This window comes from Jaculus jaculus, chromosome 8 (genome assembly GCF_020740685.1).
Source record: "Jaculus jaculus isolate mJacJac1 chromosome 8, mJacJac1.mat.Y.cur, whole genome shotgun sequence".
NCBI lineage: Eukaryota > Metazoa > Chordata > Mammalia > Rodentia > Dipodidae > Jaculus > Jaculus jaculus.
The window spans coordinates 35,656,204-35,674,491 of NC_059109.1; the positions used below are offsets into that span (position 1 = coordinate 35,656,204).

The window sequence follows — 18,288 nt, forward strand, 5'->3', positions numbered from 1 at the left end:
AGAGAAGATACGTGCATTCTTTGGTAGACAGGGACCTTTCCCAGTGACTATGTCCTCACACAAAGAAACGTGAGACACAACAGGCGACAGACCTTGAGCATCTGATTGTATGGCAGAAGAAATAATTTGCTACCCAACTTGGACACCTGTTCAGAAGCATTAGGGTTAATCCCGGTGTATCATGTCCTTTCTTTACTAGAGATGTTCACTAAAAACACGAATTGTGTCTTCTGTATTTTACAGAAAACTCTTTTAATGCAGGCATGATTACATATACTCAGTAATCACAGTACCAACAGAATGGCTATTTGCTCTTCTCATTGAACAAGTGAAACAAATTGTTCATATACATACAAAATTTGAAAATATATACAAAACAAGGAAGCCAGTTAAAATAGTACATGTGAGCATGAAATACAAAAGTAACCTTGCTCACACTAGAAATGAAATGACTAAGGAAGGCTCCAGCTACACTACTTGGCCTCTGCTGGGGCAGCTGCAGCATCCTGAGCTATGGTCACTGCTGACGCGGCCGTGAGCTCACATGGAGCAGCAGCGTCTTCTGTCTGACCAGGGGCAGTCTCAGTGTCACCCGGGGAGGTGTCAGGCTGACAGGCTGGAGTCTCTTGACTGAGGCTAGAATCTGCTGGACTGGGGATGATGTCGGCTTGAGCAGACATGGCCTCCTCTTCTGCTTCCAATTCTGCTTCTTGGCTCTGAACTTCTTCGCCTTCTTCCACCATGGCAGGCGGCAGCTGTAAGAAGGTCTGATAAAAAGGTGTACCAATGAGCTCAAGGGAAAAGAACACGGTGGCTTATAAAAGATGAATGCTCGCATTGTATCATCTTAACATACCGTTTCTGTTACACTTCTTCCAAAACACTGCTGGCCATTCTATATTACACATTCAACCTCAAATAACAATGGCCTGGGTTCTGCTAATGCTAAAGAATATGCCTACATGTCACACACTGATGAAAACAACATGAAAAGCTATTGGATTTTTGAGTAAAGGAACTTTCTGCAATGCTTCTAGGAAATCACAATGGCTGACTAAGCCATACCGGACAGCCATACCAACTCAAAGGTGAACTTCATTGACAGAGCCCTGTAAGAGGTGGCAAAGAGCCAATCTTTAAGACCAGGCCATGGAGGAGAGGGAGAGAGGGAGGGAAGAAGAGTGGAGCTCAAGGCTTTGACAAATGGAGCAGCTTTGAGCCTGGCACCTATACTGTAGCAGTATGGAATGAAGCGTAGATTCACTCCTCATGGATTCTGTTTACTTAGATGGAGACTTATAAACACTTTTTAAGTAGCACTAAAAATAACAGTAAGCATTCAACGCACATCTGAACAAAGGGAGACATACAATATTCATGGAAAGAAAGACACAATATTGTTAAAGTGTTGATTTGCCCCAAATTGTTTCCAAACAATTCCAGTCCTAAACCATCCTATTTAAATTTATAGTGTGCTTTGGGGCAGCAGGGAAGGGGAGGGAAGAGGGAGGAATGACAATATTTTAACTGACCAATTTGTTATAAAAATGGACAAAGTGACTAAAAAAGGCCAATTAGACAAAGAACACACTTAAAGCACTGTTGTTTGATTTCAAGATTTATTTCCTCCAAAGCCACTGTAATTAAGTTGCGTGGTGATGGTGAAGGGAAAGACATGTGCAAAGATGGAATGGAGTGGACAGTCATTCTTTTCTCTTTTTTTTGCAGCAAGCCCCACTGACTGGCTTTAAAAAAAATTAATACTTTTTTTGAAACAGAGAAGAATGAATTAGTGCACTAGGGCCTCCAGCCACTGCAACTGAACTCCAGATACATGCACCACCTTTATGCATTGTATGACTGGCTTACATGGGATCTGGGGAGTCGAACATGGGTCTTAAGGCTCTGCAGGCAAGCATGTTAACCACTAAGCAGCCTCTCCAGCCCTCTTTTTTTTATTTATTTTTTGACTAAGATCAAAAGTAGATTGAGCTCCTCGGTCTGAGTTCCTTGCACAGACAGTGTGTGTGGGGGTGGACATGGTGGTTTGGAGTGACTATTCCAGACCCGTTTCTGGGCTCCTCCCACTTCCCTAGTCTGAGTTCGTTGCGTAGACAGTGTGTAGGCTGGTGTAGCAGACTCCTGTTTCTGGGATTCTCCCATCTCCCCAGTTCGGGTTGCACATGCTGGTCTGTGTACTGGAGGGAGCTGCACGATGCAGGCAGATCCCTGTTCCCTTGCTCCTCCCAGGACGCTGGTCCTGGTAGGTCCCATTGTACCTTACTTGGGGAGGCCTGGTTCCTGTGTGAGCTGTGGAATCAGGCCTTTTGCTCTGGTATCCTGACTGGTCACTAGCTACCAACATCCCTGTTCACCTGAGTCAGAGGGTGCAAGGGCCAAAGGACAAAAACTTGCTTCCTCCTCAAGAGTCTTCCTAAAATGGGTAAAAAACAATGCCAAAAAGCCAACGAAAGTCAGAAAACTAAGAAAGCAAGGATGCCTAGTCCTACAATGGAAGCCTCCAATGAAATCATAGAGAAATATACAGACATTCACTCCCATAATGAAGACACACCACCAATGAGACCCTGACTAAAAAACCAAAACTGCTGCACTTGGAGCAAGCTATCAAAGAACCAACAATCATATCAATGAAATTGAACAGAATTGTCTCCTAAGCGTTCAGCTTTCGACAGTGGGCTTAACTTGATTGAAGAAAATGTTAGAACCCTCCAAAGAGATATGAATAAATTAAAGGTAAATCAAGAAATGGAAGATTCCAACAACCGGTTGATTAAGCTTATTGAAGACTTAATCAAATGCAAGAATAAACTATAGGAAGCATCAAGAAAACCAGAACTCGAAATTGTACCTCAAAAAAGAGATGGACACAATGCAAAATAGCACAACAGAAAACAAAAATCAAATAGAAATTATAAAAACCTCTCTAAACCCACTAACAAACAGAGTTATTCATGTAAAAGACAGAACATCTGATCTGGAAGATAAGACAGAAGAAACTGATCCACAGACCAAAAACTTTCCCAAGTTCAAAAAATGAAGCGAACAGAGTATGAGGGATCTGTGGGATACCCGAAAACAGCAAAACATCCAGATCACTGGTATACCAGAAGGAGAAGAAATCCAGACCACAGGCATAGAGGACATATTCAGCAAAATTACTGAAGGAAATTTTCTGAATCTCACAAAAGAGAGGCCCATCCAGATACAAGAAGCCCACAGAACAGCAAACTGACAGGACCAAAGAAACTCTCCAAGACACATCATAGTTAAAAACTCTTAACACTGAAAAGAAAGAGAAAGCGCTAAAAGCAGCAAGAGAGAAGCACTTCACAACAAACAAAGGCAATCCCATCACAATTACACCAGATTTCTCAATGGACACCCTGAAAGCCACCAGGAATGGAATCGAACAATTCAAAGTCTGAAAAACTATGGCTTCCAACCCAAGCTACTTTACCCAGTAAAAATATCCCTCATAATAGATGGTGAAAGAAAAACTTTCCATGAAAAAAGTCAACTTTATGATTATATGAACACAAAGCCAAACTTTGTGAATACTGCAGGGAACACTCCACACAGAGCAGTCAACCAACCAATCTCAAGAGCCAACAAGAAGATCATAATACCAAAGTAGACCAGGCTCAAAAGGATATATAACACAAGAAAGCACCAAACCCCATAAAACACCTCATCATGGCAGGGATTAATTCAAACCTCACAGAACTAACCTTAAATAATTAATGGTCTTAACTCACCCATCAAAAGACATAGGTTATCACAGGAAGGATCAACAAACTGGGCCCCTTTATCTTTTGTCTTCAAGAAACCCACCTCACCACTAAAGATATACTTCCTCAGGGTGAAAGCTTAGAAAATGATATTCCAAGCATATGGAAATAAAAAACAAGTGGGGATTGTTATATTAATATCTGATAAAACAGACTTCAAACTAAATGTAATCAAAAAGGACAAAAAAGGCCACTTCTTTCTCATCAAGGGAATGAACCAACATGAGTATATCACAATCATAAATACATATGTCAAACACAGGGGCACCACAGCTCATAAAACAAAATCGACTCAATAATAAAACAGAAATAAACACCAACCATCATAGCTGGAGACTCAATATTTGCTACGTCCACGGCGACCTCGCCTGTGTAGCAAGCAGAAATGCTTCTGCACTGGAAGAGAGCTGAGGACAGAGGGCCAGCACTCCTCGGAGGGATGCCCCCGGTGACCCCTTGGCAGTCGGTTACTGTAAAGGTTCCTGCTGCCCATGAAGTCACGACGACCTAATTGCTGGCGCCAATGCTGTTTCTTTCCTGCTTTCTTCTAGCTGTTTGTCTAAGAACAGCTAATTCAACACTTATTAGTAATCATGCACGCAATCAGAGTACAAGAAACAATCTAAGTATTGAATGTGCCCCTCCTATGATTAGGGCAATGGAGAGAATGTATAACTCTACTAGGAATAAAAAATTAACTCTAGAACAGTTTTTAGATGATGTAAAGTAAAAACAGCTTATGATGTTTGAGAACGATACTGAGCCTGAGAATATGAAAGTAGAAATGTTGATCGGTAGTGTTCATAAGAAACATGACAGTTCTGCAGAAAAGGAGTTACAAAACTTAGACATTCCCACCAGGAAACTTCCTGGGGGATATGTTCAGTACTTGATCAAGGGCAGATGGTGGACTCCTAGAGCTGGAATCTACTTAGTTCCACTCCCCTATGAGGGAGGATATGATGAATTCGGTAATAGATGGGTAAATTATGAAGTAAAAAGGAGGCTATGGCATTCTCTTCCATTTACGGGAATGCTTAACAAGGAAGCGTAAGCCTTGGTGTTTATACAGTCCTTGGGGTATAAGAAATAAGTAACCTGTTATTCACCTTACACCTAGTTTCTGTTTGTATAATGTTGTGGTCAATGATACAAGACGCCCTTCTTAAAAAATGGGTACAGTTCCTGCCTGATCAACATTACATGTATGCTTACAATAGAACAATACTCAAGATTGTTTAGATTAATGATTTCTGAGATCACTTGTTGGCTTGCTAAGTTTCTCTGTTCAATCTATATAAAATCTTCATGAAACCTTCAGTAAATTGCAGCAGCATATTCTACCTAGAGTGTGTGTGTCTGTCATTTCCTCGCCGAATCCCGAGTTCTCCTTGAGCCTTCGCCCTTGTTCTCCCTCGGTCCTGATCTCCCCGAGAGTCAGTCCGCGGCAAATATTCTGCTATCATTAATAGACAGATCATCCCAGCAGAAAATCAATAGGGTAATAATAGAGCTCAACAACATCATAGATCGACTAGACCTAACAGATATCTAACCTTCCTGCATCATGTCAGATCACAATGCTTTAAAGCTAGAAATTAACAACAAGAGAGACATCAAGAATTCCATCAGCTACTGGAGACTAAACAACATACTTTTAAACAATGAGTGGGTCATAGAAGAAATCCAAAATGAAATTGTAAAATTCCTAGAATTGAATGATAATGAAAACACAACCTACCAAAACTTATGGGAATCAGTGAAGGAAGTCGTAAGGGGAAAACTCACAGCCCTAAATGCCTTCATTACAAAGACAAGAGAGTCAGAAATCAGTAACTTGACTGTCCACCTAATGGTGCTGGAAAAACAAGAAGAATCCAACTCAAAGAGCTTCAGATGGAAAAAAAAATAATCAAGATTAGAGCAGAAATTAATGAGCTGGAAACTAAGAAAACAATTTAAAAAATCGATACAATGAAGACCTGGTTCTCTGAAAATAAATAAATAAATAAATAAAATAAACAAGACTGATAAACCCCTGGCCAAATTGATCAAGCAAGAAAAAGACAAGTCTCAAATTAATAAAATGAGAAATGAGAGATCACAACAAACATCAATGAAACTGGAAGAATAATGAGGGCATACTTCCAAAACCTCTACTCCACAAAATTAAATGATCTGGAAGAAAGGGATGAATTCCTAGACACATACCACCTACCCAACCTAACCCCAGAGCAGATTAATCTCCTAAACAAACCTATCACATCCGTGGAGATTGAAAAGGTAATTAAAAAAACCTCACCAAAAAGAAAAGTCCAGGACTGGATGGCTTCTCAGCTGAATTCTATCAGACCTTCATTGAAGAACTAAAACCAATTTTTCTCAAACTGTTCCACATAATTGGAGACCAGGGACTCCTTCCTGATTCATTGATTCACACACACACGTATGTATGTATGTATGTATGTATGTATGTATGTATGTATGTATGTTTGTATGCATATATGTATTATGTGTATGTGTATGGGTGTGTGTATACACACACACACCCATACACATACATATATAATTTATTTATTTGAGAGGGGGAGAGAGAGAGAATGGGTATGCCAGGTCCTCCAGCCACTGCAAACAAACTCCAGATGCATGCGCCCCCTTGTGTATCTGGCTTACATGGGTCCTGGAGAATCGAACCATGATCCTTTGGCTTTGCAGGCAAATGCCTTAACTACTAAGCCATCTCTCTAGCCCCTTCCTGATTCCTTTCAGGAAGCAAGCATCACAAAGTACCAAAACCGGAGATACAACAAAATCTGCCTCTTTCTCTATCACTCTCAAATAAATAAATAAAAACAAACAAAAAAACACTGGAAAGAATAGGCATGGAGGGTTTATATCTCAACACAAAAAAGGCTATATATAAAGCTCCCAAAGCCCAAATTATACTGAATGGGGAGAAACCTAAGGAGTTCCCACTGAGATCAGGACAAGACAGTGGTGCACACTCTCACCACTGCTCTTCAGCATAGTGCTAGAAGTACTAGGCCAAGCAATATGACAAGAGGAAGAAAAGGGATTCAAATTGGAAAGGAAAAAGTCAAGTTAGCCCTATTTGTAGATGACATGATCCTATATGTAAATGATGCAAAAGTCGCCATCTCAAAACTTCTAGATGTGATAAAATCAGCAAAGTGGCAGGATATAAAATCAATACAAAAAGATCAGTAGCTTTTCTATATGCAAAGGACAAATATACAGAGAAAGAAATCAGTGAGCCTGTCCTATTTTCAATAGCAACAAAAAATTTAAATACTTCAGAATAGCACTAACCAAGGATGCGAAAAACCTACATAATGAAAATATAAAAACACTCAAGAAAGAAACAAAGGAGGGCTTGAATTTGAGAAGGTGGAAAGACCTCCCATGCTCCTGGATAGGTAGAATTAATATTGTGAAAATGGCAATTCTACCAAAAGCAATATAAAGATTTAACACACTACCAATAAAAACACCAACATCATTCTTCACAGAGATTGAAAAAATGATCTCAAAATTCATATGGAATGGAAGAAGGCTTTGGATATCCAAACATATCTTCAGCAAACACACACACACACACACACACCCTCTGACAGTATCACCATACCTTATCTAAACCTATATTACAAAGCCATAGTGACAAAAACAGCATGGTACTGGAATAAAAACAGAAACATAGACCAGTGAAATACAATTGAAGACCCAGACCTTAGGTCAAGTAACTATAGTTGCTTGATCTTTGATAAAGGTGCCAATAATGTAGACTGGAGAAAAGACAGCATCTTCAACAAATGGTGTTGGACAATTTGGATGACTATACATAGAAAAATGAAATTAGACCTACTCATTTTGCCATATACAAAAATCAAGTCCAAATGGATTAATGACCTCTCTCTCTTTCCATACACACACACACACACACACACACACACACACACACACACACTATAGACCTACGACTCTTCAACTACTGTAACAAAAAATAGGAGGCATTCTCCAGAGTTCAGGACTAGGAAAAGACTTAAAATCCTAGTAACCAAAGAAGTTAAACAAGCACCCAACCAATGGGATCTCATGAAGCTAAAAAGATTTTGCACAAACACACCATAAGCAGAGCCAATAGATTATCCATTGAATGGAAGAAAATCTTTGCCGGGTATACCACTGACAGAAACCTAATATCTAGAATCTACATAGAACCCAAAAAACTAAATAAAAATATCAAACAATCCACTCCAAAAGTGGGGCATAGAAATAAATAGGGAGTTCTCAGAGGAAGAATTACAAATGGCTAACACACATTTAAAATGTTCTACAACCCTACACATTTAGAAAAAAAAAAAAAAACAAACAATTAAAATAACTATGAGATTCCACCTTACCCCAATAAGGTTAGCAAACATTAAAAAATCATATGCAAACAAATGTTGATGAGGCTGTGGAGAAATAGGAACACTCATTCAATGTTGGTGGGAATGTAAGCTGGTACAACCACTGTGGAAATCAATATGGAGACTCCTGAAAGGATGAACATGGAGTTACATGTTCATCAGACCCTTACTGGGCATTTACCCTAAAAGCTACACATCTCAGTTCAGAGATATTTGTTCAAAAATGTTTATGGGTGCTCAATTCATAATAGCTAAAAACTGGAATCAACCCAGGTAGCCATCATTGTATGAATGGATAACCAAGATGGGGTCTATCTACATGATGGAATTCTACTCAGCAGTAAGAAAAAATAACACATTGAAATTTGTAGAAAAATGGTTGAAATTGGAACAGATCATTCTAAGTGAACTCACACAGTCACAGAAAGACAACTGTAACAGGATCTCACTCATCTGCAGTTTCTAACCTGGATCAGCCCGAGTTGCTGACATAACTAAATGGCATCTTGAGGCTTGGACAACTGGGAGGGTAGGTCTTGGGGAAGAGAAGGGATGGGAAAGACACAAAACTGAACCCAAGGGCTGGAGAGATGGCTTAGTGGTTAAGCACTTTCTTGTGAAGCCTTAGGGCCCCGGTTCAAGGCTTGATTCCTCAGGACCCATGTTAGCCAGATGCACAAGGGGGCACACACATCTGGAATTCGTTTGCAGTGACTGGAGGCAGGCCCTGGCATGCCCATTCTCTCTCCCTCTATCTGCCTCCTTCTCTTTTGTGTGTCACTCTCAAATAAAACAACAACAACAACAACAAAAACCGAACCCAAGTTGAACTGGTACCATAGAATCCTATATCCTGGAAGTCAGACTAAAAGGTGGAACCCTCAAGATGACCTTAGGGGGAGCATATCAATTGAAGAAGGTGAGATAAAACCTAACCTTAAGTTTCTCCTGTTTTTCTTTCTTCTCTGTCTTTTTATTTTTTTCTTTCCCCTTGGTACTGGCCTGTAATTCCCTGTACCAGGATGTTGTCTACATTCACAATGAGCTGTTGATCAGAGATACCTACTAGGTCTACCAAAACAAACAAGACAAACTTCTGTCAGAACACTTGATTACCTACCAGAGGTTAATGTTAAGATCCTACTGCTGAAGACACCATATGCTGTCCACATGGATGGACCATAGACAGACCTAGTTGGAATCCAGAAGAGAGCCAGTCCTCAAACAATTAGCCCATCTAGTCCTGGAAGGTGTTACATGAGCTACTGGGGGAAAGTGGCCAACATCTGTCCAAGCAACTCAAAGTCTAAGTGACTCAGAAGCAAACAACTTGACGTGATAAAGTAGTGACATACAGCCATGGTGGTAACCAACTGCTCTTGGAATGGCTAAAAGGTCTGTTCTGTGGAAAGGAAACCTTATCTGGAACTGGGAAACAAGTCAGAATCCTATCCAGACAGTGATTTTGCTTTCCATTGTCAAGCATCCACTAACCTTAGACTATAAGAGGGTCTACACCCTTTTAATTCTCTCAAAGTTAATAATGTTTATCCCGTTTAACTGGTGCTGACTTTATTCTCTGTTGGAGAATCTGCTTCTCTTTTTCAGACGGGAGCTGGACCTGAGGAGATAAAGGACCCAAGTGCACTCCACCCCAGGCACAAGCTGAAACCACAGAGGAATTATGGAAATAAGTAAGAGTGCTGGAGATAGATACTGAGGACACTCAACACCTAGAGATCCAGAGGTTGATAAGTGGTTCATCATGGAAAGAGACTTAAAACTCTCCCAGCATGGCTCAGGGAATTTTGCAGAAGAGGGGGTGGAAAGATTGTTAGAGCCACAAGTTGGGATATTCTGTACAGAGACACTGCCTCTCCCTCCCCATAATGGATGACCCACAATCCCCATGGGATTAATCTTGCATCCCCAACAAGGAAGGCCTTTTCAAAAAAGGGGCAGGGAAAGGATGGTACCAACATGTGTTGTTTACATACTAAATATGTCCAAATCTTAAAAATAAGTAGATTAAAGGAAAAGAGTACATTCAGGAAATAGAACTGAAACAATTTGGTATCCATGTGCAAATGAACTAAATGCCAAAAGGAAAAAAAAGAAAACTCAAAATATATCCTGTATATAAATGTTAAAGTTTATACAACTGCTGGAAAGAAACTGTTAACTTTAGGTTAAACTAAGGATTTTTAGAACATAAAAAGGATGAACTATAGTAGAGTGACACTGAAATTTAAAACTTCCCCTGAACATGATGGCTTATTATGTTAATCCTAGCACTTGGGAGGCTGAGATAGGAGGATCTCTGTGAGTTCAAGGCCAACCTGAGTTACTGAGTAAGTTCTAGTCAGCCTAGGCTACACTGAGACCCTGACTGAAAATCACATAAACAAACAAATCAACCCATAAAAGCCACTTATAAAGAATAACACATCACAGTGGAGGAAAAAAGATGTGCAAAACATGTCATGGACTGATATTTGTAGTCAGAATATTAAACAAAACCCCACAAAGTTCTATTTTAATAAAACCTACAACCCAGTTGAATAAAAAGATATGGGAACACAGCCAGGTGTGGTGGCGCGTGCCTTTAATTCCAGCACTCGGGAGGCAGAGGTAGTCGGATCACCATTAGTTCGAGGCCACCCTGAGGCTACATAGTGAATTCCAGATCAGCCTGAACCAGAGTGAGACCCTATCTCAACACCCCCCCCCCAAAAAAAATAAAAATAAAAAAAGAGATGGGAACAGGTGCATCCCCAGAAAAAGATATACATGGGAAACAGCCATGGTAAAAGATGATCAATTGAGAATGAGGGAAATACAAAAACCAAACATACTAAACTCATGTCATACCTATCACACACAGTAACCACACTCTTATACTGGTGGAGTATAAAGTGGAACCAACTTTGAAAATCAGGCCAGTAGCTTCTTCAAAAGTCAACCATGTTTGTAATAAGAGTACTCAGCCATTTTAGTCCTAAGTGTAAACCCACAAGACAGTGCAAAGACTTGCATATGAATACTCATAGTAACTTTGCTTATAATATCCACACTTGAAACAATCAAAATGTTTACCAACAAGTGAATAGTCAAAAGGTAGAGGCTACTGATCAAGTGCAACATGAATGACCTACATACAGACTATTTAACAATGACAGCAAGTCAACTCTTGTTGCCTTAGGACAAGTGTAAAGGAGACTGCTGAAGGATAATGAAGAGATTTCAAAATGATGAAGGAAACATCTGAGGACAATGGATATGTAGATTGGGATAACAGTGTCGTGGGTACACACACATGATATGTACAAAGGGCGCTGAACTTCTTATTTTGAATATGTGTAGTAGACTGTCAAACTCACTGTGTAGCTTCAGATGATGTTGAACTTCTGACACTTCTGCCTCTACCCCCCAAGTACTGAGATTACAGGTATATGCCAACATGCGTGGGACGGAACCCAGGGCTTCAGGCACACTAAGTAGTCAGTCTGTCAGATAAGCTACAATCCCAGCCTGTTTATGCTATGTATGCCAAATTTTATGTATGTATGTTTTTTTTTTAAAAAGCACGAATGCTGTAATGACATCATCTACTATAGGCTTACCATAAGTAATTAGTTTAGAGATTCTTTCTGCAAGAATGTCTTTCTACAGCTGGAAAGACTGGAGTCAATTCTAAGCACACATACCTGATGATAATGATGTGTAGTCTGGATCAAATGCATGTACATGTTGTACACAAAGTTTGCCATCTGGGGCATGTTCTTTATGATCTGCACTTCGTGAGGTGGTCTTTCTCCATTCTAGAAGAAAAGAGAAAGTGAAGTTTCTGTTGAAAAACCCTAGCAACTAACATTTCAATATAAGGACAACAAATCCAAGTGCTATACAAAGTCCAAGATGTGCTTCATGCATTGATTCATGTACATCCAGAAAAGCCAGAGCCAAGGAGAGTCGAGTCATTAGGTTCTAATACAATTTTGGGTTGGTAGGTGAAGTAAGAGTTTTGGTTTGTTAACTAATACTAAGAATGAACAAGAAATAATCATAGGAATACAAGAAATAAATGAACATGGTCTAAAGCAGCAATTTCCAAGACTGTATATACTCCAAAATAGTTCATAGATATTACAGGAAGAAAGCATTAACAATGTTATTATTTGTGATTTTTTATTATATTAAGCATGAAGAACATTAATTATGGAGGTAGATACTCAAATTCTCATTTCTCTTTTTGGCTTTGGAGTATCTCTTAACTACTGAGACACGGGCAAGGTGCAGATACCTGTGCTGTAGCCCTCCTGAGACTCATATTCTATAGGTCTTGGGTAGAATTAGATGATTCTTAGGAAACAGGTTTTGAGGGCGATTGTTCTAGCAGTATAAAATATAAAGCAAATGAATATAACCTAAATTTTGTACTTCTCTTAAAGTGATCTAGAATGAAGATTAACAGCTTTTCTATTTGTAGTGATTAATAAAATATAAAGGTTCACCCTTAAATATTATAGAGATCAATTCAGAAAGCCATTAACATAACAAAACTAAGAAGGAGTCTACCTTCCAGTAATTATTTAATAATAAATACATAATGGGTATGGAGAGAGGGCTGTGTGGTTAAGGCGCTTGCCTGTGAAGCCAAAGGACCTCAGTTCAATTCCCCAGGACCAATGTAAGCCAGATGTACAGGTGGTACATTTATCTGGAGTTTGTTTGCAGTGGCTGGAAGCCCTGGTGTGCCCATTCTCTCTCTATCTGCCTTTTTCCCTCTCTTAAATAAATACACAAATAAAATATTTTAATAAATAAATAAATACACAAAGGACTGAAGCAAAGAGCTACAGGACTGTGTCCCGATGCAGTGTGTGGCTCTCAAGACTTTTTGTGACCGCCCCCATTCCACTATCTTCTTCCACCCTACTTTCATTTTCCATAGAAGCATTTCGTTAAAACACCAGCCTATGAAAATGCCATTAAAGAAAAATACTTAGCACTATTATCAAATACACAGATATTATATCTTGTTTGTTCTATAAACAAGAAATATGCCAGGACCATTTAAAACAATTTTATTCAAAACTAAATGGTCTGCCAGGGCATTTCATCTACTGAAAAAAGTAAACATCTCCAAATCTATATATAGTTTGCTGTACAAAAATCAAGTAAGTAATCGATTATCTGCTCCTTTCACTAAAAAAAAAAAAAGAAACTCACCCAATAAACAGCAATATAGCGTATGCTTTAGATGCAAGTGCCAGTGGGATAAAACAAGAGCGAGTAAGAACTAGTGGCACTTGTGAGTCTTTGGGAAGTGGTATGTGTTCTCCTCCCCATCCCTGAAATGCAAGCTTCTTCAGAACTAAGCTATAGTGCTCTTCTCATTACTGAAACGCTGCAGAGAGGAGCTATCGCACAAAGATTGGTAGCAGCAACTCTGGAGTCAGACAGCCTGTGTTTACATAGTAAGTTCCCCCAAAATGTTAGCTAATGTTATTTTTAAAACAGAAAACTTAATTCAATTGTTCAGTTTAAGGAACATTCTATTCCTTGCTGAAGTCTCACCTGTGAGAATTCCACTGGCCAACTATGGGGAATGCTGCTCTATTACAAGAGGAGACCTACCTTTCTAGAGGTTGGGAAAGGTTCTGTTGGAATTATATGCAAATGTAACGGGCGGGCTGTGAGTTGGCTGAAAGCAGGAGTCAGTTCAAAACAGTTTTGGAAGAGGGATACTCTAGCGAAGATATAAAGACCAAGTCTGGCTCTTGACATGGCCACCACCAAGCGACGAACATCCCTTTGGGAAACAAACAAAACAATTAGCAATTCCAAGACTAGTAACATATATGCAGCCTATTTATTTAAAGTATTTATTTATTTGCAAGCAGAGAGAGATAGAGACAGAGAAAATGGGCATGCAAGGGCGTCTAGCCACTGCAAACGAACTCCAGATGCATGTACCACTTTGTGCAACGCTGGGTTGTTAAGACTTTGTAGGCAAGCACCTTAACCACTAAGCCATCTCTCTAGCTCCACAGCCTATTTTTTCCATGTTTTACATATCTCACTAACTAGTCTTGTTAAGCTATAGCAATACAAACTTCTTAAAAACTTAATAAACATAAAGCAGGCAACTGACATCACTAAACATAAAAGATGACATAAAACTGGTGGTACCATTAAGTAAGGGTATATTCTCAGGTAATTTAATTGTCTTATAATGGATTCTAAACTCCATGAGGGCAGATATCACAGACATTATATTACTATATATTAAGAAGCTAACACAGGGTCTGGGAGATGGCTCAGCAGTTAAAGGTACATACTTGCAGTGCAGAGCCTACCAGCCTGAGTTCAATTCCCTAGCACCCATGCAAAGCCAGGCACACAAAGTAGTGCATGTGTCTGTAGTTTATTTGCATTGGAAAGAGGACCTAATGTGCCCACTGATTAATCATTCATTTATTTGTAGTATTTCTCTCTCAAGTAAATTAGACTCTAGGAAAAATTCATTTAGGAATAGCTCTTACACAACTAAACCAGCACTTTGACAGACACAACTGACTTGTCTCTTAACATGTCAATAAGCATTTCTGTTGCTATCTAGGCTGCCCAAATAAACTGGAGATCAGAAAAATGAATGGGGGGGGGGGGGGGGGGGAAACAGGACCAGAAATGCATGGTTCCTATAGCTTCTAAACTGATGACATGATCCAAAAACAGGTTGTTGGAACTGAAATTGATAATCCAGGACCCAATCACTTGAGCAGTTCACTCTGAATAACAACAATGTGTGGGTAAAAGAACTATGCAGGCACTTTAGTTCAAAATGGTATGAGAAGAGAATACTCTGGAGAAGTTATACAGTTCATGTCTAGCTCTGGACATGGGCAATTCCTTTAAAAGTTACATACAAAAAGAACATACTGGGCTGGAGAGATGGCTTAGCAATTAAGGGCTTGCCTGTGAAGCCTAAGGACTCAGGTTCAAGGCTCAATTCCCCAGGACCCACGTAAGCCAGATGCACAAGGTAGCACATGCATCTGGAGTTCGTTTTCAGTGGCTGGAGGTCCTGGCAAGCCCATTCTCTCTCTGTCTGTTACTCTAAAAAAAAAAAATAAATAAAATCTAAAAAAAGAACATATTGATACAACCAATATTAATGGCCCTTGAATACATTAGGTTATAGCAACCAGTCACAAAAGCCATTATATGATGCCATGGGTACACATGTCCAAAATAGGCAAATCTCCATAGGCAGAAGCCCAGTCATTGCCGAGGGCTTGGTGAGGATGGAAGGAGTGTGCTAGCTAATAATTATAACACTTCTTTATTTTATTTATTTATTTATTTTGTTTTCCAAGGTAGGATCTCACTGTAGCCCAGGCTGACCTGAAATTCACTATGTAGCCTCAGGGTGGCCAAGAACTTATGGAGATCCTCCTACCTGTGCCTCCCAAGTGCTGGGATTAAAGGCATGTGCCACCATGCCTGGCAATTATAACACTTCTAAAATTGGTTGAATACATAGCTGTGTAATTCTCTAAAAACAATAAAAGTCACCATATGCTTAAAATAGGTGAACTGTATAATATATGAATTGCATCTCAACAAAGTAATTAAAAATGGGGCTAGAGATGGCTCAATGGTTAAATGCACGTGCTACATAAGCATGAGGGTCTGAGACCATCTAAGCTTAAATTTCTAGAACACATGTAAACAACTGGTAGAGGCCACATACATCTGTAAGCCCTGTCCAGCAGGGAGTGGAGACTGGAGAATTTCTGGGGCTCTTGCACAGCAAGCTCCAGATTAAGTGAGAGCTGCTAAGGAAAAAGCAGGCTGGTGAATGATGAAGGGAGACGTGGTGTGACAGCAAGCGTATGGGGCACTGCATTAGCCTATACACGTGCATATGCCACACACACCTGTGAAAAACATAAAAGAAAGAAGGGGCTGGAAAGATGGCTCAGTAGGCGAGAGGGCTTGATACGCAATTATGAGGGCTTGAGATGGTCTTCAGTTTGATTCCTACCACCCACATAGAAAGGCAGCTGTGTCCATACACACCTGTAACCTCACTCCTGGAAATGAGGTAGAGAGTGGCTAGAGGATTGTTGGAGCCTGCTAGTCAGACAGTTTGAATGAAAACATGGTAGCAACATGTTCAGTGAGAAATTGTCTCAAGGAAGTAAGTGGAAGCGAAATCAATACAGGGAAGTACTCTGGTCTCCACAGTGTGCCACGTACATCTGGGGTACATGTACTAGCACACATGTACACCCTACCTTATATTCCCCCACACATGGCTCCCTTCCAAAAAGTAGGCAGGTTTCCTTAGTGTACTGAAACGTCAGTGTTTTTCTACTTATCATAAGTAATCATTAAACTGACACAGCCCTGCACTGCCCTAACACCACTATGATTGGCTCATGAAAAAGATGGATGTACTTTCCAGAAGAAATTTGGGAAATGCACAAGATTTTATTTTTGGATAAAAGTGATTTTGTATATAAAGCTTTGATATGCATAGTGATAGAGAAATCAGGTTCTCTTTAAACTCTTTATTTATAAGCACTATAAGTTTTAAAAAACATTACGCAAAGACAGGTACCAGTGTAGAACTCAAGTAGGTGGCATTAAAAATTTATTTGCACATATGTGTGTGTGTATGCATGCACCCACATGGGCATGCCAGGGAATCTTGCTGGAAGTAAACTCCAGCTGTGTCTGCCAATTTGCTTCTGGCTTTACATGGGTGCTCAGGAATTGAACTCTAGGCCAGCTGGCTTTACAGCAAGTGGCTTTAACTGCTAAGCCATCTCCTCAGACAAAACATCACTGGAATTTTTAAAAAGCAAAATATTGAAAAGAAAGAAGGAAGGGAGCAGAAACAACAGCATTCACGTATTCACATTTAGTTGAGAGGTTTTAATTACTTAAACCATATTGGTGGCAAACTAGATGGTAGTTAGAGATGCTAGTGATGATAAGAACTGCTTTTTGGAAATGTGAAGATGACTGAAATATATGCTTGTCTCTTCAGTAACTAAGAAAAAATCATTACTTTAGAAGGCCATCATTTTGCAACAATTCCTTAAAACAATGTATCTCTACTTGCTCACATAAGAGTTATCTGCCTAACAGCAGCTGGTCTTGGAGTGAAGCTCATAGATCTTGACTTAATAACAAGTTATGAATGCTTGGGGAATTTCCTTTTTATATTCTCCAAATAAATTAATATAAGGAACTCTCCAGATAGTTTTGCTGGTAAGTCATGAGATGAAGATTTATAAAAGCCCAAACGGCTGCTTTGTAATAAGAAGATATTATTCCCATAAATCTCTAGTGCATAAATACATCACAATAAATGATAAAAATAGATTACTGTTTGTTTTGACAATTCTTAATCCTCGGAGAACAAATGGCTCCTTTATCCTTTAATACTGAGGCTGAAAGATTGTGTGTTTAAAAAAAATCAAAAACTCCACATGACGACAAACTTTACTCTAAGAAACTTTATGCCATTTTATGTCCTTTGATTTCTGATAGTTTCTAGCAGACAGTAAAGTAGGCTACTTGTGATTTTTAATCATAAAATCTCTCCCAGTACGTAACTGAAGAATAAAAAAGCTAAAATCCTAAAACATTCAAGAGTAATTATTCAGTAGCACCAGTACTGATAAACCACACAAGGAAACTGATGTCATATTCCAACAAAAGGCACTACAAGTTGGCACAATAGAAAATTGTTGACAGTTAACTGAAATAGATGGCAAAGTTCAACAGCATGAAAATGTTTTTCCACGCACCTCAGATGGCCCACTGCCCTGGTTCGTACCAGAGAAAGAAGGATATAATCATTCTGTTGGCCTTGAAATCTATCAACAGTAGTCACCTAGGAGAAAAATGGTGAATATGGTTATTTTCAAAAGCACAATAAGAATATTTACATAATGAGCTAGAAACAAGTATCTTTAAAATTCCAAAAGAAATATGCTCTTGGAATAGCAAGGACAGGTTAATGA

General features: G+C 39.4%; 1 protein-coding gene across 1 annotated transcript in view; it reads right to left on the minus strand.

Annotated features, from left to right (window-relative positions):
* Positions 1-231: 231 nt before the first annotated feature.
* The window catches only part of Aqr (aquarius intron-binding spliceosomal factor), a 105,448-nt gene continuing 87,391 nt past the window's right edge, over positions 232-18,288 (minus strand). The window contains exons 32-35 of the mRNA XM_004668183.2: positions 18,073-18,158; positions 13,883-14,057; positions 11,950-12,063; positions 232-767 (exon numbers count right to left, since the gene is read on the minus strand). Coding sequence (XP_004668240.1) covers positions 474-767; positions 11,950-12,063; positions 13,883-14,057; positions 18,073-18,158 — 669 coding nt within the window. The 3' untranslated portion in view covers positions 232-473. The remainder of the gene's footprint in view (positions 768-11,949; positions 12,064-13,882; positions 14,058-18,072; positions 18,159-18,288) is intronic.